The sequence below is a fragment of the Nelumbo lutea genome, chromosome 3 (genome assembly GCF_056320005.1).
Source record: "Nelumbo lutea isolate HS-2025 chromosome 3, American lotus-T2T, whole genome shotgun sequence".
Taxonomy (NCBI): domain Eukaryota; kingdom Viridiplantae; phylum Streptophyta; class Magnoliopsida; order Proteales; family Nelumbonaceae; genus Nelumbo; species Nelumbo lutea.
This window is the reverse complement of record NC_142686.1, coordinates 10,147,029-10,173,803: the sequence shown is the minus strand read 5'-3', so window position 1 is coordinate 10,173,803 and position 26,775 is coordinate 10,147,029. Positions and strand designations below refer to the sequence as shown.

The 26,775-nt window shown below is 36.0% G+C and overlaps 1 protein-coding gene across 3 annotated transcripts; it reads right to left on the bottom strand.

Annotated features, from left to right (window-relative positions):
• Positions 1-14,812: 14,812 nt before the first annotated feature.
• Positions 14,813-25,926, bottom strand: LOC148862851 (rRNA-processing protein fcf2-like). 3 transcript variants are annotated; one of them, XM_088978678.1, is made up of 7 exons: positions 25,720-25,926; positions 25,566-25,601; positions 18,652-18,926; positions 18,485-18,545; positions 16,365-16,442; positions 16,121-16,236; positions 14,813-15,178 (listed from the first exon to the last, which is right to left on the bottom strand). In XM_088978678.1, the coding sequence occupies exons 3-7, from the start codon at positions 18,873-18,875 to the stop codon at positions 15,067-15,069; spliced, it is 591 nt and encodes a 196-aa protein (XP_088834804.1). In that variant the 5' UTR covers positions 18,876-18,926; positions 25,566-25,601; positions 25,720-25,926; the 3' UTR covers positions 14,813-15,066. The 3 variants fall into 3 exon arrangements, with proteins under 3 accessions (XP_088834804.1, XP_088834805.1, XP_088834806.1); XM_088978679.1 differs by having other exon boundaries at positions 25,509-25,601; positions 25,720-25,863; XM_088978680.1 differs by lacking the exons at positions 25,566-25,601; positions 25,720-25,926 and adding an exon at positions 20,624-20,708.
• Positions 25,927-26,775: the final 849 nt, after the last annotated feature.

Sequence of the window (26,775 nt, the reverse complement as noted above, 5' to 3'; positions counted from 1 at the left end):
CATTTTGTTAGTAAATATATTATCCTAGATTAATTGTTAAAAAATATAAAAATTCTATTTATATTAATAATAAATAAATTAATTATCCATTTAACTATTTTTATTAGATAAAAAATTCTTTTTGGGGGGTAAAGATATATGTTTACATTTTTTTTATTCTTTCTACCATCACATTGAATATTGGGTATTTCCATGCATCTATGAGGCCAAACCAGAGAATTTAAAGACTTGCCGCTACTTTCTTGATTCTGGCATACACCATTATAGAAACCACAATAGAGAATGCAAAGTGCGTGAAATTTGAGGGAAAATCCCTTCACTACTTTTGCTGCCCTCTCCGTAGTACAAACACATGCAGCCTTAAACGTGTTCGGATCATTAAAGAATTGAGACAATAACATTAGAATTCAGGGTTGAAATGCGCTCTTTCAAATTTAATTTTCCCTCAAGTAAAACACATATGATAATCATTGAATTATGTATTTAATTAGTGGATTAGACGTTGTCACCCTTGGTAGTTGATGAGGGATGATTTGGCTCTCCATTGACCTTGTGAAATATGACATCTGTTTTCGTCGCTTGACATCTCAATGCCACATGGATAGAGGTGTATCTCGCCAAGTCAAGGAGATGCATCCCAGAATTAGTCCAGGACACCTCATATACATCAAGGGCACTTTGGTAGGGCGACTAGCAGCACCTCATCCAGAGATGACCTGTAGTACCTCGTCATTACCGATCCAAGGGATCTCGACTTGAGGAGCAACCTCTACGAGGATTTGCCAACCTGTGGTACCTTGTTAGTACCGGTCAAAGTGACCTCGGCGTGGGGAGCAACCTCCCTCGAGAATTTTCCAACCTAACTGAGGTCTAGGTGGCGACCTGCGAAACGTGTTTGCCGACCTTTTTTGCGTGCATCCCGTCACTCCTAGGTCTCCCAAAAGTCAGCTCCCGTATCGAATGTTCCGAAAGAAGGCATAAAAGCCTAGTTTACATGTGAAACTACCTCTAATGACTTCGGACCTGTCAGCCACATCTTCCCGGAGATCTCGAACGCAATGCGTGGAGCTCACACCAAACAATACCTATATAAATGTCTCATTTTCAACTTCAAGAGTTATGCGCAATTTAGCTCTTGCAACTTTGTAGCTCTTTTTCTCTTTAGCTCTCTTCAAAATCTCTAGTTTTCTGGCTTAAGCATTAGAGTGTCCACCCTGGATAAAGCAACCTAGGTACTCTAATACTATCTTTTTGCAGGTCGACCTAACAAGGAGCTGCCAGATCGTGTATCATCAGTATTCATATGAGTTCCAAAGGATTTGAAGCAACATTAACACTAGAATATATTCAAGGGTCAATTTACTAAGACAACACATGTACCATATTAATTAGTTTGCATAAGGCACCCCTTGTAGTTTTCATCCATTTTGCTTAATGCTTTGTCCATCAAGATCTATCCAGAGGTTAGGTTATAGTGAATGATAATGTAACTCATAAAATAGTAAAAGGGCATGGACCTAGTTTAAGAAGGGGGTGTTTTAGGTGGTGTTCAAAACCGTGGTCACTCTCATGGATGGACCATTTTGGTCCATGTCACGGAATGGCAATGACATCCAGTTTTGTGAATTGGCCCCATCCACATCCCCAAATATCCTCAACACATAAATATTGTGGATGTGGTTGGTCCACAATATTTTCACTCTTTTTTTATATAGTACATCTGCCCTGCATTATTTTCACTCTTATTTTTTACAATTGGAAGCTTCTCTACCACCGCTGCTCCTTCTCCATAACTACCCAACATTATTTTGTTTGATTAATTTAACAAATAATTTGGTGCTATGCTTGTCTTACAATAGTTTGTTATTTTTGTTTCTTTAAATATGATTTTTAATGTTTTTATCAATAAAATAGTAACTTTTAATTTTAAATGTTTTACTATTGTTTTTATTAAAATTAATATTTATTGGTTAATATTATCAATAAAACAATGTTTTACTATTGCTTTTTAATATTTATCGATGTCTTTTCCAATTTATTTATCATATAAAATACAAAAATTAGAATAGATCACTTCATATATTATATATGAGATACACTAAATCAAAATGTCAATTTCCCATCCACGTTACGTAACAACATCCATCAACAAACCAAAATGTTAACCTCATCATCAATCTACAATTTTCACTTTGCGAGTTGCGACATTAATAGATAATTTCATTTTGTAATACATAACCATCAAAACTGATCGTGTCTCCCATGTTTTATCATAGGGAAATGGAGAGATTGGATCTTCTTCTAAGATCCTTGTACCGTTCTGGTTGCTTCTCGTTTCTACACCATTATCTCTACTATGGCATCTTCAATTACAGTGTAATCGAATCACTTATCCTCTCTCTAGATCTCTCTGCTCTAACAATTGATGATCATTTAAATTGCATGTCTTTTCTCTACTGAAATACCCTTCCTTTTGAATTTAGTTCATCTCCATTAAAAGGATAGAAAATATAATTAAAAGAATACCATTAAGTACATTCAATTACCTCTCATTAGGTCCAACATTTAAGTCATTAAATAAGTCACATTCTCTCTCATTGAATATTCCAACATTTAAACTTTTGTTTATCATCATTGAATTCCACTAATAAATCCATACACAATAGTTATTAATAGAAAGAAATTTTATATTTTTATAATAAACATAGAAATGAAATCATATTTTTCATCTAAGTGGTGGGTAAGTAGTTCAATCATTTGGGTTAAATGGATAATTTCATGATGCCATAAATAAATAATACAAATGAAAAAATATAAAAATTACATTTGTTTATCATCATTAAATTCCATTAATCTATACGCGATAATTATTAATAGAATGAAATTTTATATTTTTTAAATTAACCTAAAAATGGAATCATATTTTTCATCTAGGTCGTGGGTAAGTACTTCTACTATCTGGGTTAAATAGATAATTTCATGATATCATAAATAAATAATACAAATTTAGAAAATTATAAGAAATACAAAAAATATAAAAAAATGAAAATTTGAAAAGAATTTGACACATTTCTATTATTATATATTTGTCATATTAAAAAATAACTTTGATAAAATAGACATAATTTTATTAATGATGGACATCAAATATACAACTTAAAACCAATGAGAAATTTAACCATCTTCCTATCTAGGGAGTGGGTTAGTGGTTCAACCTTTCCGATCAAATAGGTTAACCCATGATGTATAATTAAAAATAAAATTTTAAAATAGAATAGTAAAATAAAATATGAAACAATTTTGGGCACATCTATAATATTATAAAGTAATGAAATAAACAAAAATAAGTATAATAAATAATAATTATTTTATCAATGATATAAATGAAATGCAAAAATTAAAACCAGTTTGAAAATGAAGCCAATTTCCATATCTAGATGGTGGGTAGGTCAATGATCTAACATTATGGGTCAAATGAGTCAATCTATGATGTCATGACGTAACAAATATTAAATATATACATACATACAAACTCAAAGAAAATATAAGATTTGTATAAAGTATTTTGATACAACTCTATTGTTATATATTCACCATGTTAAACAAAAATAAATGTGAAAATAAGAATGATTTTTATAGATGATAAAAATGGAATACATGATTTAAAATCAACCAAAAAAGCAAAATGGTTTTTCCATTCAAGTGATGGGTTAGTGGTTAAACTATTCATGTCAGATGGATGTTAATAACATGTTGCTTTAACCAATTGAGCTAACAGGATTTGCTTCTTTCAAAGTTTAAATTTTATATTGATATTGTATTAATTTTTTTTTTCCACCTGGTGATTTTTTCGTTTCTTTTTCCTTTTTTTTCAGGGGGAGGAGGTTGATACATGCATTAATGGGCAGTGACCAGTGTATGAACTTAGGAAGGGTAGAGAAACTTTCCAATCACACTGGATCTTACCAAGAGTTGGCACTTGGTCTTTAACTTTTAGCTCAACTACATAGGAAGAGCTCCCATGTTGTTTTTGTTTTTGCTTCCTGATGATGATGATATAGTGCTGATTTATAAGACCAAAAGATATGCTGAATGCAAAACTAGAATAATGGAAAGGTGCTTACGGTTTAAGGTTTCAAACAATGTTTTAAAATGCGGAGGCGTGACGAGAGGCGTTCCACTACCTAGAGGCGTGAGGCATAGTTCAGAATGCAAGAGGCATAAGCCTCAAACACAAGGAGGCTTACACCTCCTTAAGAGGAGGGGGGTTAGGAGCAGGATGAAGAGGAAGGGGGGATCTCATTTTATTTTTATTTTTAATAAAATTCTTTTATATTAAGAAGAATAAAGATGCATAACATTAGTTGAAAGGGGGGTCTTGTCGACCTCAATAAGATGCAACTCCTAGAAGATTAAAGTTTAGAGCTCTAAATATGCTCTCTTAATACCAACAATTCATATTGTTTTAGTAGCTATCAACCATCAAGTAGACCATACAAAACCCAAAAGTTCAATCATGCATTTCCCAACCTACACTTCTTATCAATAACAAAAGACGTCGAAAGGAATATGAAGGGGGCTCTCTTTACTTAGTGACAGAATATTAAGCATCAACTATGTTAAGAGAAGAGCTGTCAATGTGATGTTGTACTGTTCTCTTAAAAGAGTAAGGACCCCTATGGGGGTGTCAGGCAGTGATTAATACCAACAAAAACTAAGTTAACATGAGACCAGTGTGCTACAAACAACTTAATGCACATGCTTCTCAGCAATAAGCTAATAATCAGTCTGCTTAGAGAGATCCAATTTGATAGATTTCTCAGAACACATCGCCATCCGTTGCAACAAATTCTTTTTTTTTTTCTTAAAGTGACCCCTTGCAACAAAATACCAAATGGAAAGTATATTCATGTAGCATAGCTGATGCAGGCATGGAACAAAGGAAAGAAACCATGAAAGAAGATTCTGATTCTTAATAGATTTTGCATCAGTTCCATTTTCATAGTTTTGGTCAATTAGAGCTTTTCAAAGATTATTTTTCTAGTTATTTAGTTTTATAAGGCTAGGGCTAGTCATCATAGAGGGGTCATATAATTTAAAGTGCCTTGAAGTGATTTTTAGAAATTTGAGTTGTGGTTATAATAACATCAATTTTCTTACAGTCAAAACTTGTCTGTTTGATGTGATTTTAGTGTGGCTAGATATGTACTTCAATTACCTATCAAATAAGAAAAAAAATCTTGTAAACCATGCATTTTTTGAAAAAATTATGGCCATTTTATGGTAAGGTGTAAGCTAGATATGTACTTCAATCCTAATGACAAGACTAGAAAGTTTCTAATTTTTGTCTGTCTTGGAGTTGAATTTGGCTTGCTTAGTTTTAATTGGAGTATTAAGATTAATAGGTATTTAGAGTTGACTTAAGAGTTAAGAGTACATACTCTTGGTGGCAGGAACAACCTTCTTTATCCAATGGTCTAACCTCAGTTTTCTCTTCATGACAAAAAGATAAAGCATGCACAAAAATAAGGAACAAAAAATAAATTCAAACACCAGCAACCTGTAAAAGGAGAACGGTTCCAAAGACCTTAACAACAGGAATCACACACGACAAGAATGATCCTCAATATAACTCTACCTCCTAATCCCTACCTAGGGGGTTATTGGATAGCATTCTAGAATTTGGATTCTTTCCAAAATCAGATTCTGGGAAGAACTTGAGGTGTTTGCTTCAGATTTTACAATGAGATTCTGTAGTCAATTCTATAATGTGGCCAACTCTAAAACCCATCCATAACTTGATCGTTGACCAATGAGTTGAAGGTCCTGAGAATCCACCTGAATGAGATGTTTGCTCTGGAAATAGAGGTTTTCACCTCCCTGATAAAATGTGACAAACTTCAAAGGTTGTCAAAACCATCTCTCTCACCATCCAATTCCGATGACAACCAATCATCCTCAACCTACTTTGAGCCCTGATAACTCTGTATTTTGATGCCTTAAGGGCATCATTTCAGGGGTATTTTAGGCCTTAGAATAGTCAAAATGTCCCCTTTTCCCAGTTAAAATCAATATTGTGACCTCTAAGGGTCTCTGTGCAAATCTTATGGAAAACTGGGGAAGTTTCATAGCAGAAATGCAGTTTTTGGGAAGTTGGTGTGAAGCCCAACTGAGAGAGGGGGTGTTTTTGTGAAAAACTGAGCATAGGAAGGCGCCTCCTATCTCTGCTAAACCCAAAATGGCGCCCCTCCTACAGTATTAGCATGCTCCCCTCTCCTTAGCAAACCCTAGGGCGCCTTCTAACTTAATCTTTTCATCCTTAACAAACCCTAGCCGCCCCTAGCTGCTAAATCCCCACCTTCCATCCCTTCTAATCTCCACCATTCATTCTAGGGCACCTTTTTTTAGCTTTTAACCCTAGGGCTCCACCTACCTCCTAATCCTCACCATTCAGCCCCTAGACACTAAATCTCAACCCTCTAATCCATTCTCTTTCTCAGCCATCCACTCTAGGGCGCCACCCACTCATTTTAATCTCCACATTTCAATCCTAGGCGCCTCAATCTCCACCATCCATTTCTATGCGCCCAAATCTCAGCCCTACATAATATTGGGCACCCTCTCATTTTCTTCTCAGCCTTAGGATCACCCTAAAACCATCCTAACCCTTCATTCTAAACCCTAGGGTGCCCATATTTTTGCTAAAACCCAGCTGCCACCTCCTCTTTCTCTCTAATCCCAGTTTTATCCACCCTTCTCTATGAAAAGGACCCCAATGGCCCTGGAGAGGGGGTTGGTCAATTCATCCAGTTCACAAGACTAAGGTTTCTTGAAGAATTCAAGGGTTGTAGAAGGGAAGGACGCCCAGTTCTTGTCAGGAGGGGTTCCTGCAAGCTATTCAACCACCTTTTATTTTCTTTATTTTAATTTCTGTTATTTTTATTCCAGCACCCTCTTAGATTTAATTTTTGTTCGCTTTTGTGCTTTGCAGAGCTGAATTCGTCCGGTTCAAGGCTAAGGTGTCTCGAGGGCTGAAGAAGGGAAGGACACCCAGATCTTGTCAAGAGGTGTTCCTACAAGTTGTCCGGCCAATCTACAGCTACCGCCACTGGATCCGAATTTTGGATAACTTTTGTTTTTGTTTTTTTTTTGTTGATTTCATTACTCCTTTAATTTCTGAATTTTAATTATTGTCTTGTTTAATTTCAGCATTGATATATTTTATTTTCTTATTTTCTGCAATTCCCAGTTTAATTTTCTTTTTATTTGTCTGGAACAAGAAAATAATAATTTTTCCCACTTCCCTGTGGGTTCGACCCTTTTCTCACTATGTACTATGTTGTTTAAGATTACGTGAGGATTGGAAAAATTTATAAATCTCTAAACTGGTGTTCCAAAGTGGTTAACGACACGCTTCCGGTTACATCAAGCCCTAAAAAACACAATAGTATGTGGATTCCACTCATACACCTCACCATAAATACCTGGTATTCAGTTCCCTCTTCTTCCTAATTTCTTGCATAAGCAACCAACTATTTTTACCCAATTTTTCCTTTTGTTACTTTTCACCATAATTCCAACTCCCATCACTTTGATTTTGCTACCCTCTTTTGCCTTACTTTGTTGACCCACAGTAACTCAAGTTATCACTCTTTAGTCTATCTTTAGAACCTAAATTACTCATTGCTAATTTTTCTTTAGGGATTCCTCGGTAAGGTGGTACAGTCATATTTTCAAATCAGAAAACAGCCACTTCATGTCAAACAATATCAATCAAGATGAAAATAGTTCCAATCCCAATTCCTGAAAATCTTATCAAGGATTGTGCAAGTCTGAATACAAGGTAAAGAATAATGCAGCATTACCAATTAAATAATAACAACGTAGTATAATGAATGCTAATCACATTAAAAACCTTTAATTTGTACTTGATTTTTAATTGCTATTAACATGAATGAACTTTTCAGGCTGCAATTCCAAATTTCAAATTAGAAGTTTAAGCACAATGGCACTAAATTCATGTTCATATATGTCCATACCTGGACTAAATTATATTAGGGGTGCAAGTAGGGTACTCAAAAGTTTACACCACACTAGGCCCAGGCCCTCAGGCCATACGCCTTAAATTTTAACAAATGCCCAACTTGAGCCCACCTAAGTTGCACCCTTATACTATATGCACCAAGCCAGGACCTGTGTGGGCACATGCAGTTCCAGACCTGATACACTCATCCATTTACAACAGAAAAAGCTCCAAAATTCAAACATTTATGTTGGAATAAAAACAGAAAAAAAAGGAAAATAACATCTTAAAATTTGATAAATATTTTCCTTTAAAAGAGTCCTAATGTTTATGTTCATATAATTGCTATTCAGTACCAGTTAAGGTCCGGCCAAGATTAAAGTTGATATTCATAATTAAGTTTTAATTAACTCCTTTCTTTCTTCCAAAAAAGTTTAGTGAGTAATAAAAAGTTTAGGTTTCCTTCTGGTAACTGAAACATTTACTAACTAAATTGTGAGCACCACATAGAAAAACTGGTAAGATTCCAATACATCAGGAACAAGTATAAGTTGCCAGAGACAGGTTTCTAGGGGTTGTCAGCAAGTCTTTCAAGGCCATTAACACAGAGAGATTTATATCCTATTTAACTTTGTAAATTATGTCATTTTTACTTAACAATTCTATGACTTTAAATGCACCGGCAAGTGTAAGCTCTCAATCAGATAATCAGATGGATAAATGGAACTGATAGTGATTATCTGTGATACTAATCAACAGATAACAATCAAATTCCCTGATTGTCCTATACTTGTTCCACTATGAAGTGGAAAAATACACATTTATAATGCATTTTGCAACCTTATAAAAATTATACTCTTAAAATTCACATAACATAAAAAGTAGTTCACATATACAGATTTAATATTTAGGCTGTTTTTCTTTTAAACCTAAAAGGGGTAGAAATATAAGCAAAATATTTCATATTGAAAATCATCTGCCTTCTTTGCATTGAATCAAAGCCTTAGTGTCGAATGCAACCTGAATGTCCCCATAAATTATACGGTTCTTTATATTTTTCTTATTTTAAGAGTTCTCTTATTTTCAATGCATCCTATAAAACTCAAATATGCTTAGTTGGTTCATATTACAAATGTGTTAGTTGACTATGTCTTCACTCTTCATTCAAGTGAAACTACAAAATACAAAATTGGGAACCATCTTAATTAAGAAATTTATATAGATCTTATGCCAATATAATTTAAAAATGCATGATTATCTTTCTAGTGAATATGATATGAATACCTCCTATTTAGATGGGACTAAAAAGAATAGCAAAGAAGGATAAACTTACTGAAACAGATATGTCCAATTACAAGATTAAACATTCTGGATAACAAGCCCAAGCAAAACCAGGTTTTACCAATTGGCAGTAACGTGCAACATAAGGCAGGAAATAGTGGAAAAGAAACGAAATACAGAAAAGGAGCATGGAATACCTTCAGAAAGCCATCCCCAGTTTCCAGCATTTAAAGAAAGCATTGATTTGAGCAATGCAGAAGCAGTAACACTGTGCAATGGCATCAAAGACTGAGCACAACCTAACTCAACAGGAAGCCTACAGAATGGTATAATAATGATGTGTTAGTAACATGATAATAAATAAAAGAATCTTCCTCAATTAAAAATGCAAAAAAAAAAAAAAACAATTTTACACTAGAAAAATAAGAAAAACCTCAAATGAGTTATCAGTGTGCAGACTCAAAAAGTGCAATTTCAAAAATGAGAAAAGAAGGGGGAAGGAAAGAAGAACAGGGAAACTTAAATACAGTTTTAAAAGAAAATGTAACAATAAGAACAACAACAATAGCAGTCATGATAACGATGATTGTGACAAGAAGAATTGAGAGAATCCTAAATGGGTAACCACAATGAAATGAATGATAAGAAAAGGCAGCAAAGAGGCTGCTGGTAAGAAAGAATAAAAGGAGTTCCAAATGAAATGGGCCAAATCTGTGATCTCTGTAATCAAGTGATAGAGGCATCCCATCATCTATTTTTCCAATGTGATTTTGCAAAAGCAGTTTGGTTCCAAACTCATCTAGGACTGAATTCTGAAGTCTGAACAAATAAATACTCATCTTCAATTAATAGTGGAGAATGGGGAAAAAACTAAGTTATTGAATCACAAAAGAGGAACAAAGTGCATGGTGGGGGAAGGTTCCTCGTCATATTTACACTAATATGGGATGCAAGAAATGGCAAACTGCACACAAACAAAGAACAAGATCCATGCTGGGTAGTGGGAAGTATCAAATAGTATATACCATAGAAAACAAACAGGTATCGGAGGAGGAAGAAAATGACAATTATTGAGCTGACAATAACATTCGGAATAGTTTTCAAATTTATATTGATGGTTCATATGATCCAGTTTCTGGGAAGGCAGGCATTTGTTTTATGATACTAACAGCAAAAAGAAAAAAACAAAGATTTTCTTGTAGCAGCAAGCCAACCATATACAGCAAACCGAAGTCAAGAATCAGAACACTGGGCAACCATCAAAGGACTGCAAACAGCTTGAGAGTACGCAATCAAGCAGCTGAGGTTAAAAATGGATGCACGGGTAGTAGCAGAACACCCGAAGAAAGAATGCAAACAAGGCAGATAGATTAAAATCCCATTACTTAGTATAATTTATAAACATTTTGGTAGTTTTGAATATGTAAACATTTAATATATAAGTAGAACCAACAATGACATAGCTCACAACTTGGCTTGGATGGCATGTAAATGGTCAATAAGCACGACATTCTGGATAAAACAGGAGATGTACAACTTCACAGAAGATTATTAAAAGGTTCTTTCTTTCTTAGATGCAACAAAGTAAAGAAAAAGAAGAAGGAAACATTAAATATTCCACTGATTTCAAATGGGTATGTAGGATTTTTAACAACTGTCCACCAATCAAAACCGAAATTGAACTTGTAAATTTATAAAAAAAACAAAAAACAAAACAAAACAATGGCATGAAAATATAAACCTGGAGAATAAGGGAAGCTTATGTCGAGAAAGACGAGCAGAAGTGGGCCTTGTTGAAGCGAATCCCCCAATCCTAGTCGCCCCTGAAGCGATATGTGAAGATGACGATGACCTGCAACCATTTAGAATGGTAGCTGCAGATGCAGAGGAGTTTAGAAGAGTTCGTCTAGCACAGCTACTAGCCATTTTTTTTCTATCTTCCTTTTCTTTGTTTCTCCCTCACTGCCCTGCAGCCTACAAGTTACAGAAGCTCCAACCTTGTGGTGTAACCCTAAATTCGAGTTTGGAGGGCGAGAGGCAAGAACCGTGTTGTTGCTGCTGCTTGTCAATGGGCTGGCCGGGTTGTATGTGAATTGTGAACTATGGACAGGCCGGTTCAACGGTTCTAAATTGGCCATACAAATCCAAGCCCAGATCCAGCCCATAATACGTGAAATAATCTTGACTATTTGCAGCCTAATTTATATCTGGGATCAAACCCAGTCTGATAGAGGTGGAAAAGTCTTTATGATCAGATCAAGTTTCATAGGCTTAACTACCACTTAATTACTTAGAGCTGGCTTATTTAATGCAAAGCTGCACTGAATCTTTTTACTAAAAAAACTACTTGATTCAAGCAAGAGCCACCTATTCTACTAAAACTTCATAAAACAACTTCGTATTTTGGTTTTTCAGTCCACAAATTAGTACATTTATTCATGTTTTGAATCCTGATCTTAGCCAGATGGTTGAACTGGGTTTAATCAAACGGAATCTGGGCCAGGTCATAGTAGACATGGGACCAATAAGAAAACATAGATCCAGAATAAACCAAGCCCCGATAAGATCCAATCCGGATTGGGCTTTCAGGTCTAAGCCGATAAGATCCAATTATATTTGATATCCTTTAGTTTGGTATTTGACAATAAACCTATTAATTTTCTTTCTTTTTAATTTTTCAGATATCTTACGTATCCCCTATAAAATGATAATTTTATGGAAAAAAAACATGTTGCTGAAGCAAAAAGACTTGATAACTGAAGGGCTTTGACCAATCAAACCTTCAATTTGATAAATAACCACCCGATTGGTTATCACTTTTATAATATCAGTTGACTAATCACAAGATGTTTTTCCAATATCATAATTGAACCCTAATTTTAAATGTTTTATATGAATAAGTTATTACAGATAAATCCATGAGAAACATGCATAAAATGTTGTGTATTTTTTGATGTTTTAAAAAACGACCTGGAACCATTCTAGCCACTGGTTTTTGAGTCAACAGTTCAACCATTCAGTTCGAATGATGGCCCATTTTGACAAAAAAATTAAAATAAATAACAGCCAAAAACCATTTAATGGGTTGACCGTTAGATTATCCGAGTCAATGGTTCGTTGGCTAATTCAATGATTTTTTGCCAAGGATCAAGTTTGGGGTAAAACAGAACTGGTTGCCTGGACGGTTCTTGGCCAAACGGTCCGATCGTCGAGATCATCTACAGCTCAAAAACCATGCTCTAGATTTAATTAGGTTGAAACATATAAAACCATTCCCATGCCTTTATGGTCAAGGTTCAAAGTATTGACACATATTGGTCTGTATCATCCGATACGTATCGTGCCAATGACTTCCCAATACGCCCCTATGGGGGTTGTATTAGGTTAGACCATGGTTCAGAAGGTAAATAGGACTTAAACCAATCCTTTAAACCGATTTAAAAAATAAATAAATAAAACATAAAAAAGCACCGATAGAGGTCGATACACCCTTTGAACCTTATTTAATTGGATATCAACATCCAAACCTAAAACCAACCAGTCCAACCCTATTGATAATTGAGACTCAAAATGAAACCCAAACCGTACGTAATAGGATCCCGTTGTTTCAAGTCTATCAAGTTGACCCCAATCATTGACATCCATAAGAAACCAACCAGTGAATCAAATGCCTTTCTATATATGGAGTGGATATTTGCCTTATATTCCATATAAGTATAAAAAATAAATCCAATTATCATATATCTGGTTAATACTTGTACACACGTACAAACATGTGCTCTTATTCTTGACTTTTATAAAAGTACAATTGAAAATATCATTTCAACAATGGGTCACAGTTTGTGAAGCATTTGAAAACATGTTTCATCAGGTTGCATTTTCAATCAATGACCGAGTTTGATTATCATTCAAGACTCATCAACTATGTCGAATAAAAAAACACGGGTATGTGTCCGACTCAGACCGGACCGGACAGCTGGACTAGACGATAGCCAAAACGGTTTTTGAATTGTTTACTAAGAAATGTTGACTTGGTCAAATTCACCCTAATACATGTATTACTGGGTGTTATAACCTATTATATTTATTGTTTAAAGCTTATTTAAAATAGTTTCAAAAGATTATCTGAAAAAAGTAATATTTTTATTTATTTATTCTTTTTCTGCATTTTTTATTTGAGCCGATCAAAGTATCAAAACATAATATACCCAAGGTTTAAAATACTGACATGTATCGGCTTGTATCGACTAATACAGTGAATGTATCAAAGGCCTGACCAGTTCAGGGGGTGAAGGAACCCTAAACCAGCCCCCCTGAATCAGTTGTGAAAAAAATTAAAAAAAAAAAAAGCACAAAATGCAGTATTGATTCATCCGATACACCCCTATCGGTATCGACCGTATCGATATTTTTAAACCTTAAGTGTACCCATACCGTATTGTACGATAGGTATACGTTTTGAGGATCAAAGATCAACAACATGCTAAATACTGAGAATTAGAACCTTAACGGGATTAAATTAATACCCATCCTAATATACCCATTTGTGAATTAAAAAAGAGTATCGATTGTTGGAAACTCTGGGATACGCGATCTGTGCATCCGGGGCATTGATTACCATGTCTCGGTCAAAGTCAAAATCTGATAAGAGTGATAGCTGGAGCCTGGAAGTCAGTGATTAGAACAGTTTTAGATCTACTCCGGGTCTGACAACATTGCTTAGGTACGCTAAAAGCCGTTTGGTTGCAAAATCTAGTTTTATTATACATTCACGACCCAGTGTCCAACCCTGTGAGATCCCAAACCCATGTGACTTTAGGTTGTTGAGATTCTGATTATTATACCAAAATGCCCAAAATCAGAATGTTGCATAGTTGCAAGCAAATCCTAGTGTAAATAAAGGCCAAGTATAGAATTGATGCTAGAATCTGTATGTATAATCCAAACGGACCACAAGAAATAACCTGGTTTCTTCCTACATTTCAATTATGTAGAGAACAGCTATTTGTGGGATCTCGTTGTGCGTATGTGTTTTCTTTTATCAAAAGAAGAGTTGCAAAGCAATCACTACACAAACACACACGCACTTTCCCAGACTGTAGAAATCCTTTGGAATCAGAATCGGAATGGTCTATTCCCATAAACTGTTTGATTCAGACAAGAATGGGAATGAAAATTGAAATAAGCAGGAATGGGATTTCATTCCAAGAGGGGTAGAGAATGGCCATTCCCTCAAATGTGGAATGCCATTAGCAAGAATGGGAATTGGATTCTAATTCCGCCCAACCAAACAGTTGGAATTGGAATAGCCCATTCCGATTCCAGACCCATTCCTATGAACCAAACGGGGCCTAAGATTAAGCAATCCATAAAATAAAATTCGAACTTCATTCCTCAACGAGTGGGCCAAAACTCAGGTATCAGGCGTAGTCACCAGGTTTGTCTGTCTCGGGCTTCATTATGTCAGTTATCAATTCAAGCCTAGGAATTTACAAGTACATGGACAAATTGAACCAAGATCATGAAAATCTATCAGGCCTGTTTGAATTACCGTATTTTTATCTGGAAGATTGATGGAATCTTATTTCCTCACATCATCTGATGCTGCAAGAGCTCGTGCCAGATTTGGAATACGTCTAGAAATGAGAGTAGTTGACACAAGAAATGAAATTCGGATATTTTCCTTTCACAACTCACAAGTAACAAAAATCGTAGGATGTAAATGAGCATATTGGAACAGGCATTCTAGTGCTTGGAGGCACTTAATCATGCCTTCTTTGCTTTGCACGTTTCCATGATTGCTTACCCTTGATCTTCCATTTCTCAACCCCAACTGAACGGTTCTGCTCCTCAATCTCCTTAACTTTGCGTTTCCTGCAGAAAATGAAGTCACAAGAACTGAGCAACAGAAACAAAATCAATGAAACTAATAGCAAGGTTAGAAAAATATCTTGTTATTCTTCAATTGTAAACATGTGATAAAAAAATGTGCTTGTCTGAAAATTTCACAGGTTGGGTGGGTGGGACACCCCAAGGCACATCTCATGTCTAACTTATACAACCAAACAGAAGTTGGATTTGTCAACTTGCTCTACTTTATCTCAGTATTGCAAATTATCTAAATTACAAGCATTTTAAGGAATCTGAAGCCTTTGACCCAAAGCCATTTACACCCAAAGCAACAACCGAGCTACTACTATCACAGCCATCCCTAAAGTTGGCCTTGTCCATCCTTAGTGGCTCTAGAGCAGCAAATTTGCTCCTACACTTAGTTATAGGCTGTTGCAAACGAAATCACATCCTCTGTACCCTTGGTACAGAAAATTTTCTGTATCAAACCAATAGCAATCTGCCACACCATTTAAAAATCACTTTACTTTTGAAATGGGAAGAACAGGCTGGTGTGGTAGATTGCTATTGGACTGGTAGAGGATGTTAACTTATTGCAAACCCATTTTTATTTTGTGGCCTTTGCCTGGTGCTTTTGGAACATTCAACTTGGACCAAATCAATCTTTCTCAATGGTTTCACATGGCCAAACCAAAGTCTATCTAAACGCTGCTACACCAAATACATCCTACATGCAGATGTAATAGGTATATAATTTCAGCCTTTACCTCTTGTGTTAGGACCAAATATACATTAGGAATATTAGCATACAAATCCAACCTCACCTCAGAAGGGGTAAACCCAACCAGAGGATTAGAAGTGTTGAATCAACCCAACTAAAGGTTGGAATTTGTGAATTGGATTGATTGAAGTTGACTCCTACTTGAGTTGAAACAGAACATGGTGATATCTGTGCATTTCTCTCACCTGTACTCCCTAAGGGAATGATCTGAAAGCAGCTCATCTGCAAGTGTTGCCTTCCTTTCCTTCTTAGTGAGCCTTCTTGAGAAGAAATCTGATGCAGATTCAATTACGGTGCCCACCTGATTGATAAATTTTGGTTGGTTCATCAGAGACTTTAATTCATCAATTGGCAAATAAAATGAGAATAATATAGAGCAAAAATAAAGATATGTAGCAAAATGATTCATTCACTAGAACAAAGACTTGCCTGGAAATACTTGGGGAGTGCCTTTGATTTTAAGTCTCCCTTTTTGTAGTGCCTTTTAGGATCCATAACATTCCTCAACTGCAAAATCAATAATTAAATGTCACACACACACACACAAACAAAGAAGAATATATGACCATGTTATCAAGTAAAACAGATCCTGAAAATCATAAGTGAAACCTCCCAAATTGATGAACCATCAAATATAGGCTTTAACACTTGCCAGTTACCAAATATCAGGTTTATAAACCTGTAGATAATTATCACCATCTAAATTTTGTCACAACTATATGGGGTTAGCTATATGAATCATGTTTCGCCATTTCTGTTCTGTTCAGTGCCATACCCATTGTTAGATTATGGAAGCTTAAATCATTTCTTATTACATCCACCCAAGTCCTTTTCAGTCTGCCCCTAGCTCTTTTAGCTCCTTCAACTTGTAACAGATCAATTTTTCTAACAGCTGCTCTATAATACACCGTAAAATACATTGGCATATTTGACTTCCTATGATTTGTGAGAAATAGAGAAAAACTGAGAGTCAAGAACACTAGATAGAAGATTCAAACTGCAAAGGTACTAAAGAATACCTGAAGGCTGCAAACTAGACTAGCTAAATTCCCCAAAGAGTAACAATTATTTGGACAATGTAAAAGTCAGTCAAAGAATATTACCAATGAATGATAGGTCAAACCAAAACTCCCTAACCCATTCACTTCAATGTAAATACCAAGAACACTTTCATCTCTCACAGCTAAACAAATGAACATCTCAAGCATCAGGCACCTACTTTAAGTTAACGTGTTAATCATATTTGCAAGGCCCCTCAGGCACCTTCTCAGTTTACACACACAAAGAGAGATTCAAAAGGCGCACGCCTAGGCTGAGGCGCAAGGCACACCAGGCATGCGCCTTTTGAAAGGACTCCGCCTAGGACCTGGGCGAGGCGCCTACCCTGAAATGCGCCTTGCCTGTGCGCCTAGGTGCACCTGAGGTATGCCTTTTAAATCACTGGCTTAAACTACACAACCATCAATTAAATTTTTTCCTGTATATTTTTTTATTGACAAAAGGAAACTTTATTACTCAAAACCACAAAATTTTAAATTAAATTAAATTTTCCAGTATAAACCAACAAAACCTTTATGGAGTATGGACTGTGCAAAATGTGGCTTGAGCCTCACATTGAAGCCTCAAGGCTTGAGCCTCATATGCTTTTTAAAATACTATTCCAAAATTCAAACCCTAGTTCCATGCAGATCTTTCTACTCCTTACTAATAACCCCAATACACCAAACCGAAGCTTACTGCTTTCTTGCCAACTATAATAGTCAACAGCTTAACAGTAGGAACCATGTAATCTTTACTCCTACAACATTGTTTGATGGTCTGAACCTATCATAATTCTGTTTTAAGAGCTTCAGGCCCTTAAACTCATGCTAATACCAAATAGCCTACCCCTATTTCTCCCTTAAGTTGATCCATTAACAACTTGAAAACTATATATAATCCATAACCCTTAAACAACCCGCTTAAGTCCTTTTAAAAGTCATCTGAACAACCCTGTTCTTTTTTTTTCAACCATTCTAGACTCTTGTTAACACCATCCTACAGAATAAACATACCAGTTTTCTACCTATCTGGCATCACAAGAAGAAAAAGTGCATATCCATATGCTATGTGAGATTGTTTTCTGTAGCATATAATTCTTATCTTCCTGAGCAATCAATAGGATTGCATAAGAGTGACATATGAGACTCACATAACAAAGCTGCTTGTTTCATTATTTACAAATGCTTTTAATGAACTTTGAAACTAAAAGAAACCTATTTTAAATCCAATGACCATGAAGTAAAAGTGGTCCATGTGCACTTTCAATAACTTGAGAAGTAGGAAAATTACTCTATTAACAATATTCCACATTATTAACCCCTCCATTTGTCTTTGTTCTCTCAATGTTCACTTATAAGAATTACACATATCACTTATTGTCAAAAGCTACAATTAACCGTATCAGTAGTTCACAACATACTAGTTTCTGCCTAAACTGCCTAGGTTGCAATTGCAAGCAGAAAAATGCTAGTCCATACATGCCAAATTACAAATAACAATGGTTGTACCTTAAGAATCTGAAGATCTTTCTTTATCTCTGGTGTGATAGTTGGGGCAGGCATCTCAAACCTAAGTATACATTTAAAAAAAGACACCATGATATGAACCCTAAAAATAGTAACATAATTATTCACAGTTCAACATACAATCTGTCAGACTGTCAGTTGTAACATACCAATTTTTACCAGCCGTATCTTTCACTTGTTTCCGCATCAACTTGTTCAACTTCCTGGGGTCATTGGGTGGAACAAATAGTCCATCAACAAGCTCAATGTCAGGCTTCCATGTCACACTTTCAGGTAGCTTTTGCAGTTTCTCAGACCCATTTTGTATTCCAGATGAGAGTGAGGGTAACTTTGGTTCCCATGTAAGGCCAATTGCAGCCTTACTATCAGGCATTCTGAGTGAGATTAGGTCCAAGCAGAATGCCTGTGTGCCTGATCTAATAACCTGTAAATTTTATGAAAAAACAAGCATTAGCAATTCCCACTCACTATAAATTGGGGAAAGAGAAACTAACACTAGGGTTGTGTTTGGTTTCATAAATAATAAGAGAGAAATAGAAAGTTGTGAGAAAGTTCTTAAGGAATTTCACAAAATTTGCTAATAACTTTCCCTCAACTTTCTGTTTCTCTCATATTTTCTATCAAACAAAATGTAGCCTAGGTGAATTAGAATCACAAAAGAAAATATAATTTGTGGCAACTAAGACCATGTTTTGGTTCAATTCTCATTCTTACCCAAGATAAAATTCTAAGATGAAAAAGAATGAGCAGAAATGGGCATAATGAGAAAATATTGCTACAAACCAAATGCTTAAAAAAAAAAGAATTCCTTTGTGGCAAGAATGAGAATAAGTTTTAACCCATTTGGTTACAAATTTCATTCTCATTCATTTTTTTATTAATCAAAATAATAACATAGAATATTCAACACTCAATAGCAGATATATAGTAGAAACAGTGTTTTCAAAGCGCAAGGCACAAAAAAAACACAATGGTCAATTTGCGCCTGAGGCGCAAGGTAAGGCACACGCCTTTTTTAGGCAAGGCACAAAAATATACAAAAAAAAAAAAAGCCAAAATTAAAAAAATGCAAAAAATATTAAACATAATATTAATAAAAAACACAAACTTAAATTGTAAAATAAATGTTTTAAAAAAACCTATTATCTAAAATTAAAATACATAAACATAACATGTAAAGCGTATTCAAATGAAATTTAAAAAATAAAATCAAACATATAAACCACTTTCAAGCATGTAAAACCCACAATCTCTTTTTTCCTCAATTGCATTGCTTCAAGTAGCTAATGTCATGTAAAACATATTGCATTCTTGATTCTACGAGTCACCTTTGTACCATGCCCCTCGAGGCAAGCCCGAACAAGTCCATGTTAGGGTTCGCTCTCTCACTGAAGCTCCGAGAACCCCCTATTTTCTAATGTTGTTCATTCATTCATTCTAATAAAATATCTTCTTAAAAGGCAATTAAAGTTATAAAATCATTATTTTTTATGTGAGAAATAAGAATTTAAGACCCCACCATGGACTTGTTCGGACTTGCCTCGAGGGGTGTGGTCGAGGGTTCGAGCACAGCCGTTAGGCTAAAAAAAAAAAGCAAAAAGTGCAGAATTTTAAAAAGGTGCATCACGTGCACCAGGCGTTCGCCTTTTGAAAGGGGTGCACCTAGGACCTGAGCAAGGCGCATACCCTAAAATGTGCCTCACCGATGCACCTAGGCGCACCTTTTAAATCACTGAGTGGAAACATGCAAGACCCACCATGTGGACTCATCATCATAGAGAAAGCTAGAGATTGTCAGATACTATCTTGACAACCCATGTATTTTCTAGTGTTTGTAAGAAGCCATATTGAGTTGTCTTATTATTTACCATGTTGGGTTATTCCAGATAAACCAGTAGCTCTTGCAGGCAAAGAAAAAATATCAGATTACATTCGGAGAGAAAAACTAGAAGGCTCCAAATGTAGCTTAATGTATGTGTTTTCTGCAAGGTTAACATTTTATATGCTTATTCTATAACTATATTTTAGAGAATGGTCTGAGGTTAGTATATTCTTGTAGGCAGAAGTGCAAATCAAATTGACAATCAAATGGATGCAAAACTGATATTAATAGCAATTTACCCAGTCATACAAACAGTGCCTAATAACAGCACAGAAAAGAGCCCATGACCACGTATAATAAAATCAGTTGACCCATCCCCATCTGCAACACTGTAAGGAGAGAGAGAGAGAGTGCCAAAGAAAGAAGACACAGTGTCTCGTGTAAAAACAACTCATTTATCTAGAAGGGGTCCTAACATACTGATGAACATTCAAATAAATGGCTGCTTGAGAATTCAATAGCCGTTCTAGGCTTCTACCACAGGTTAAAATCTATCAAGAAGAAAAGTGAATAACCACCTGTTGAAGTAAGACTACTCAAATTAATCCAAATACTTAACTACCACTTTTTCACAGCCAGTAAAAATTACAAAGATAAGAACAAAGAGATTGGTGTTTCACTGTGAAAGGAATCACACTGTTAAACTGATAGCAAGTGCAGTTTTTGAGAACCTTATAGGAAGCAATAATTGAGAAGTGCAAACCAGAGATGCTGATAAAGTAAAAGACAATGCATCAAGAGGGGAAGGATTATGGACATATTACAGTATAGTCTATATGGAATATAGATATAGATATATTTTATGGTAAATAAAGAAAGACTTTATTTAAAGAAAAAAGTAAGTATATCACTTTTTATATTAGAGCCAGCCCATTGCTAATCTTGCATGGCTCTATTAATTTTTGCTCCTTTCTATATTGCTCCTTTCACAGTGTCAAGATCCATGCTTGTGTTGCAAACTGCATGGCAACGGGAAGACCTAGCACCATAGCTTCACCATCAGCAAACTTCATTGATCATAGCCTAATCTACAATGCACCTTCCTAACTCACATGCCAAGCCTAAACTCTTTATTTGGAGGATCAATGAGAGAGAAACCAGCACTAAGTGATTTACCCCATTTTAAATAATAGCTGCAAAGAATGGTGCAAATGTGAATGCTAAGTACTGCTTCTAATTTATTTTCTCTCAAACACCATAAGTTTTGCCTACTCTAAAAATGAATAATTGGCCCTTGGCAAAGTGGAACAGCAAAGCAAGATTCATATAGCCAACCCAAGATTAATTAGGATAAGACCTAGTTGAGTTTAATTCTCTGACGAACCTTCTGAACTCGCAACATGACCAAGAAGTCTCATACTCTGTACTGAGACCACTATATAAGGTAAAGAGTAGAGACATAATCTGAACTAGCAAGAATTGTGCTTCCATCCACTTGCCAAATAGATGGTTGTGCATCAGATGAACAGTTTGTATTGGCATACATGATTAAACTGTAATGGCAATCTGATTTTGCATCTACTGCAATCGATGTCACAGAACAAACTTGAGACAACCTGTTAAAACACATTAGCAATCAACCTAACAAGCAGTCTTAATTCCATTTTCAGGTTGCTATTTCTGTTTGTAAATTTAGTTTGAACTACTGGTATGATCAAGCTCCAAAGAGTTAGCTGTAAGTTTTTATTCTTTGTTTCATACGCATGTATATGTTGTCTATGCTGTAAGCTTAATTCCATCTCCTATTAACAAAGCCCCTGTGATTTCATGGTGAAAGAGGGTATATCCTATTTCATGGTTAAACTCATATGTGTTTCTTTTTCTTTTCCTGGGTACATCATCTACTTCCTGCCAACAACATACAATGATATTGTCCTTCTATCATTAGTAATAGCATATTGTAATAATTGATGCCCTGATAACTACAACCAATGTGAAATCACAGAACACCACTTCCATTTCATTTTAAATCACTCATCACATTTGATGCACAAAAACTAGAAACAGACTTATTATTTAAGACAAATTCTTCCAAATTTATGAATTTTGGAGATTACAGCTGATGATGACTTGATCAATAAATAAATCCCTGTAACTCACAGTACTGAGCTGTGACTTAAACTGTTGTCAATTTGACATGTTAAATTTGCCCCTTATATTTGTAACATCAGAAACTCATTAAAAGGAGGAAATATCTAAGGTACAAATTAATAATCCCTTTAAAAGTAGATTGACTGGCAATCAGCAGGTTGGTAGAGAAAATGCTTCTGCCCTCCACCTCCCACTGCTCCCTAAGCACCCCCCCCCTGGCGGTAAAAGAAAGAAAAGAAAAGAAAATGATCTTACCTCATTGCCACCAGGTCAATGATATATTTCTAGCATTCTAAGTGAACACTGTTAAAAGCAGGGAAACCCAGAGCACGGCTAAATAAAAAAGGAAAGGAAAGCATTGCCTATATTTCTGGATCTGTCAAAATGGACTCTAAGAGGTATATATGAGCAGTGTTTTAAAAGGCGTGGGAGGCATACACCTGGAGGCGCTCCCAAAATGCCCTGAGGCATATGCCAGAGGCGCTGACACCTCTGAGGCACCTCTTGCGCTTTTTTCATGAGGCGTGCTAGAGGCGTACACCTCATGCGCCTCATGCACATCTGATATAAAAAGACAGGAAAAAAAAGAAAAAAGAAAAAAGAAAAAAGAAAAAAGAAAAAAAAGAAAGGAAAGGAAAAGAAAGGGAAGGGAAAGAAAAAGAAAGAGAAGAAAAAAAAGAGAAAAGGAAAGGAAAGGGAAGGGAAGAAAAGATAAGGGGAAAGAAAGTGGTTTGCCCCCTGCCCCTTCGGCTGGGGGGTTTCGCTCCCTAGACCCACCCCCTTTTCGTCAGGTCCAATTGCTGGTACAAGAGAAACAAGAGGAAAGATGAAGAAGCAAGATTGCATGATCCATACAAGTATGCATGATGATCAAAAACAATCAACAGTTCAGAAAATCAATCACATAAAAAGTATCTTCCTTTGAGGATAAGGGTCATTCTCAAAGGAAATCAGTTTGACCCCATAGACAGAGGTTAAATCCAGAAATGAAATACTACAAATGGTACATAGGGAAGGTTGTGTGCCATGTGCCAGGGTCAAAATAATTCTCATAAAACAAAATACTACAAATGGTTGCCTAGGATCTTGGTGTCATTTTATGCCTATGTTTCATTTCGCCCTTGAGCTTCCTCTTTTGTTGCGGTCCAGTAGCTTTTGTTTTGAAACTTTTCCTACTTCACTGACTATGTTTTTCTCATCAGATCAATAGTCTGGAAGTTCACTAAAAAACTATTTCATATATCAGTAGGAAGCACCGCTGTTGGAGCTGAGACACAAGAATAATGAAGCATTGGAAAACCAGAAAAAATGAAGAGGAACTCTCTCAAAGACTCTGAATCTTTCAAGAAGCAATATGCCATAGTTCTTGTACAGCTACAGGAAGCCACTGATCAGGCATGTGGCTTTCATGAACTTGGTCAACCTCGCACCTTATTTCAGTTCATACTCTTTTTCTTCCACCTAAGTTACACTTTGCAACCTTGACCTTACTATTTCAAATGCAGGTTTCTTCTGCTCTGCTTTACTTGAGACAATACAATACCTACCAAGGAAATTCTCCACCACCATGGAATAAGGCAATACCCATTTCAAGTAGCCCTGCTGGATCAAGCTCCTTCAAACATACCGCATTTTTGTTCAAGAATTAAGATCTTATGTGGCCAAAATTGTTGAGAGTTCAAGATTGACTATAGAATTTGAACTATGAAGGTAGGAAAATCTCTTTGAACTTAAAAATCTAAAGCAGATAGTTGTCTATCCCAAACTCTCTTTTGTTCCTAGACTTGTGAAGATTAACTATGGAATTTGAACTTCATTCTGTAGGTCTGGTGCTCTTAGGTTTTAATCATCCAAGTGATAAAATTTGGAACTGTGCATCTTGGATTTAAATATGGAGTCACTATGCTTCATTTTACCCTTTTTCACATAGGTTGGGCTACCTTTTAGCTTGAAAGTTGCATTACAGATCGTCACAACCGTCTGATCAATGGACCTCTTCATGAATTGTGCCACATATTTCTGTTGTCCACTCATAAACAAGAGAACGGATGGCCTGTTAAGATCATCTGACTGGACAGCTTGAGCTGTGACTTGTCCAAGATGTTAATTTATTTGCTAGATGGTGTTAGACTAATGAGTTATTTCAGTAAAATCATCCTACCCTATCCTATTAAACAGCGACTCAAATTCAAATTCAAATCTGTTATGGTGTCTACTTGCAGTACTTTTCTCAAATACTTCATAGGTAGTCTAATTTCATTTCTAAAAAAAAAAAAAAATCAGGTTATATCCTCATTGAAGTTAGGGGAAGATGCTTTTGCAAGGATTGGAGAGGCTTTAGATGCTGCAAGTAATCGGTATTTTGGAACTAATTCTGTTGTACCAACTGTTAGAGATCCAGTAAAAGGGGTTTGGCTTATCAGGATCAATCAAATTCGAGCACATCAGAGCCAACAACAGGAGTTCCGGTATCTTGTCAGAAGTCAAACGCTACTAACCCAAGTGAATCACAAATACCTTTGGAGCTCACATCATCTTGTGTTTCTACATAGCTCATGATTCAGGTAAACTGAAATGTTGTCATAGTTCTTTGCTCTAACTTCCAAATAGAAAACTAAACAAATGCCTAGTAAGACGACATGATATAACAAGTATCTAAGTTGCTATGGTTGTTCCATTAATTTTTCAGTGGCTCGTGTACTATTATTATTGGTTTCCCCTTGGGATTGTTGGAATATGCATGTTGTTTATCTGAAAACCTGATTACAGAATTTTCGGAATCCCACGGCCAGTAACTCCAGGACCCGATGATGGAAAAAGTTCATAACCATCATATAATGGTCGTATTATATTTGAGATGATTCAAGCACACATTTCAAGTACACGCTTTATCAGAGAATATAATGCTAATAACAATGGTACTGTCTATTAACAAAAGTTTGCTTGACAAGCTGTATAAACAGGCAAAACAAAATCCTAGATGATTTTATACATAGTTTAACAGAACAGAACAAACTCTAACAAAAGAAACACCTCTAATCTTCAATGGCAGAAAAAACAGAGATTAAAGGTGGGTGAGGTCGGTTGTACCCCAACTGTGTTTGTCTCCCTTCACCGATTAATGCCCTAAAATGGCAGAAAAACACAAATTAATCGACTTGTAAAAGTGAAGAAGAAGTGTAGGAGGCGGAGGATGATGATGAAGAAGAAGAAGAGAATCTGAGAGAGGGATGATCGATCTTACCTGCAACCATTCGTGCTGTGCAGAGAGGGGGGGCGGGCGAGAGTGCTGTGTAGCGAGCGAGCGAGCGCGCGAGAGAGAGAGAGAGAGAGAGAGAAAGAGAGAGAGAGAGTCCAAGAATAACCGGATTCAATACGTGATATGTCCGAATTCGATCCGATAGCACGCATCCTATATCCGATCCGATATGAACTTTCAAATGGTGATTCCTGATTCGGATTTGACATGCGAGTCTGATCTAGACCTGTTCATGGGCCGGGTGGCCCGGCCCGGCCCGGCCCGACCCGGACGGGCTTGAACAGGTTTTTTAGCCCGCAGGCTTAACCTCGGGCCAAAAAGCCCGGCCCGCATAAAATTTGAGCTAGGCTCGGGCTTTGCCAAAAAGCCCGACCCGAGCCCAGCCCGGCTTGACCTATAGTTAAACCTAAGTAAACCCGGCCCAACCTATAGCTAAACCTAAGTAAAAACCCTATGTGATGCCCATTTAAATAAATTTTTTGATTTGAGAAGGTTGTTGATTCACTTATAGGCCCATTGTTCATTTAAATAGGGGAAAAATATCTGAATTAAAATAGATAATGTCTATTTGAATAGGGAAAATTTTGATTTTCTTTTATTAGGTTGGGCTTTGGGCTTTTTACCAGGGCCGGGCTCGGGCCCAAGTTCTAGGCCCGTTGGTCAGGCCAGGCTCGGGCTTGGGCCTATTATTTTTCTGTTAATGAACACTAAAAGCCTGGCCCGAGCCTGGCTCGGCCCAGCCAATGAACAGGTCTCTGATCCTATCCTATTAAAGAAAAAAATATAAGTATTTTTTCAATTATTTTTGTCATGTATATTAATATATATATATATATATACATAAATTTTATAAAAACTACAATATAAATATATTTATAAATAAATATGTGTGTATAGGTCAGATCGAATTGGATAGGGGTGATTTGAATTTGATCCAATTTTTCAACGGGATCCCGTTATTCAATTTGATCCAATCTAAAATACAGAAAAAAGATTACCCAAATCCAACAAAATATGACCTAATTCTAATCAGATCAGATC

Coding starts and splice junctions, on each gene's coding strand:
- LOC148862851 (XM_088978678.1), bottom strand. CDS start 18,875: ATGCCTGATAGTAAGGCTGCAATTGGCCTTACATGGGAACCAAAGTTA. Junction 16,443..18,484: donor AAGATCTTCAGATTCTTAAG/GTACAACCATTG, acceptor TTGATTTTGCAG/TTGAGGAATGTTATGGATCC. Junction 15,179..16,120: donor CATTCCCTTAGGGAGTACAG/GTGAGAGAAATG, acceptor CATTTTCTGCAG/GAAACGCAAAGTTAAGGAGA.